This window comes from Meleagris gallopavo, chromosome 4 (genome assembly GCF_000146605.3).
Source record: "Meleagris gallopavo isolate NT-WF06-2002-E0010 breed Aviagen turkey brand Nicholas breeding stock chromosome 4, Turkey_5.1, whole genome shotgun sequence".
Taxonomy (NCBI): Eukaryota; Metazoa; Chordata; class Aves; order Galliformes; family Phasianidae; genus Meleagris; species Meleagris gallopavo.
Window position 1 is genome coordinate 54,107,448 of NC_015014.2, and position 1,313 is coordinate 54,108,760.

At 44.3% G+C, this 1,313-nt stretch overlaps 1 protein-coding gene across 1 annotated transcript in view; it reads left to right on the plus strand.

The window, feature by feature from the left end:
• The first annotated feature begins 965 nt into the window (after nucleotides 1-965).
• The window catches only part of ADGRA3 (adhesion G protein-coupled receptor A3), a 57,674-nt gene continuing 57,326 nt past the window's right edge, over nucleotides 966-1,313 (plus strand). The window contains 1 exon segment of the mRNA XM_010710354.3: nucleotides 966-1,304. Within this exon segment, the coding sequence (XP_010708656.1) occupies nucleotides 966-1,304 (339 nt within the window).

Here is a 1,313-nt window from a genome sequence, read left to right on the forward strand (position 1 = left end):
GAGCATGAATATTGTCAATTTTGTATTTTTTGCCCTGACCTAATTTAGTCCAAGTGTAATTTTGGCTTGGCATTTCAATTCAGATCAGGTTGGTCCTGCTGAATGACTCAGTGACTAATGCTAATGCTCAAGAAGCCAAAGTCTATGTATGCTGGTCATTAAGTGGGACAGGCTCCATTTTGATTTATGAGAGGCCGGACAAATGAGAAGAGAAAACACAAAGGTAGGTAAAGTGTATGGTAGCTACAGAGTATCTACAACACCCCCAGTAATTTTGATGCTGTTTAGCCTTGTTCCACCTGTCCCATCCACAATTCCAATTCCTTGTCCATAACTTTTATTAGGCTGGATTTAAAACTAGGCTGCAACCAGAGGTGTTCCACATTAATCAAGGAAATTGTACATTACAGATTTTGTGAGCCTCATTTTGAAAGCTGTTTTTGCCAATACAAAATATTGTATTTCTGTGTCATAATGGATATTTCAAAGGATACTATTTGCCAGCACTCTGCTGTAACGTTGCAGCTTTTTGAGTTCATTGTTAGTGACCAACAGCTTCTCATGGGCTCTGGAAAGTCTCCATTCAACTTTTTTAATTAGGCACAGACAGATTCTATAACTTAATTGCAGATTAGATAACATTTATTTTGTTAGTCTCAGACATAGAGGCGGCAATGTACTGAGAGTTTTGTCTTCCATTGGCACAAAGGTGTTTGGGCCAGGCTGTCCAGGCTGCAGAGAAAAGTGAAAACATGACTTAAATACCCCCAGAAAAGCACTCCCGAACGCGCAATTAGAAAACACACTGAAGACAAGGTTTGTTGTTGTTTTTTTATTTTAACACTTGAGTGTGATGTTACTGAAATGACTTTTCCCATCCTTTGGCTCTTTGGATATGAGGTGAGAATAACAGCGTTACCTCATTTTTACAGGGATAATATCAGGATAATGTCTAACTTTGCAAGATGCCTGACTTTATGGCACTGAAGGCTATGCAGTACCAGGGACCAGGTTATCCTTTTTCCAGGAAGCACGATAGCAAGCAGGACTCCTGGAAGATCGCGGATTCAGAGTGTGGGACGAGCTGTGTTGGCAGGGAAACAAACTGCACTGGTTTACAAGGGGAACGTGGGCCACGAAGCACCAGCGTCCCCCAGAGAGGTGGTGACCCAAAGGCGAATAGAAATGGAGCCGTCGCCCGGGCAGCAAAATACACCGTGCCGGCAGAGGAGGCATCGCGGAGCAGCCCGCGGTTCACTAGGCCGCACCCCTCACCCTTCTCCTCCGGAGAGTGGCACCTCTCCGCCGCGCCC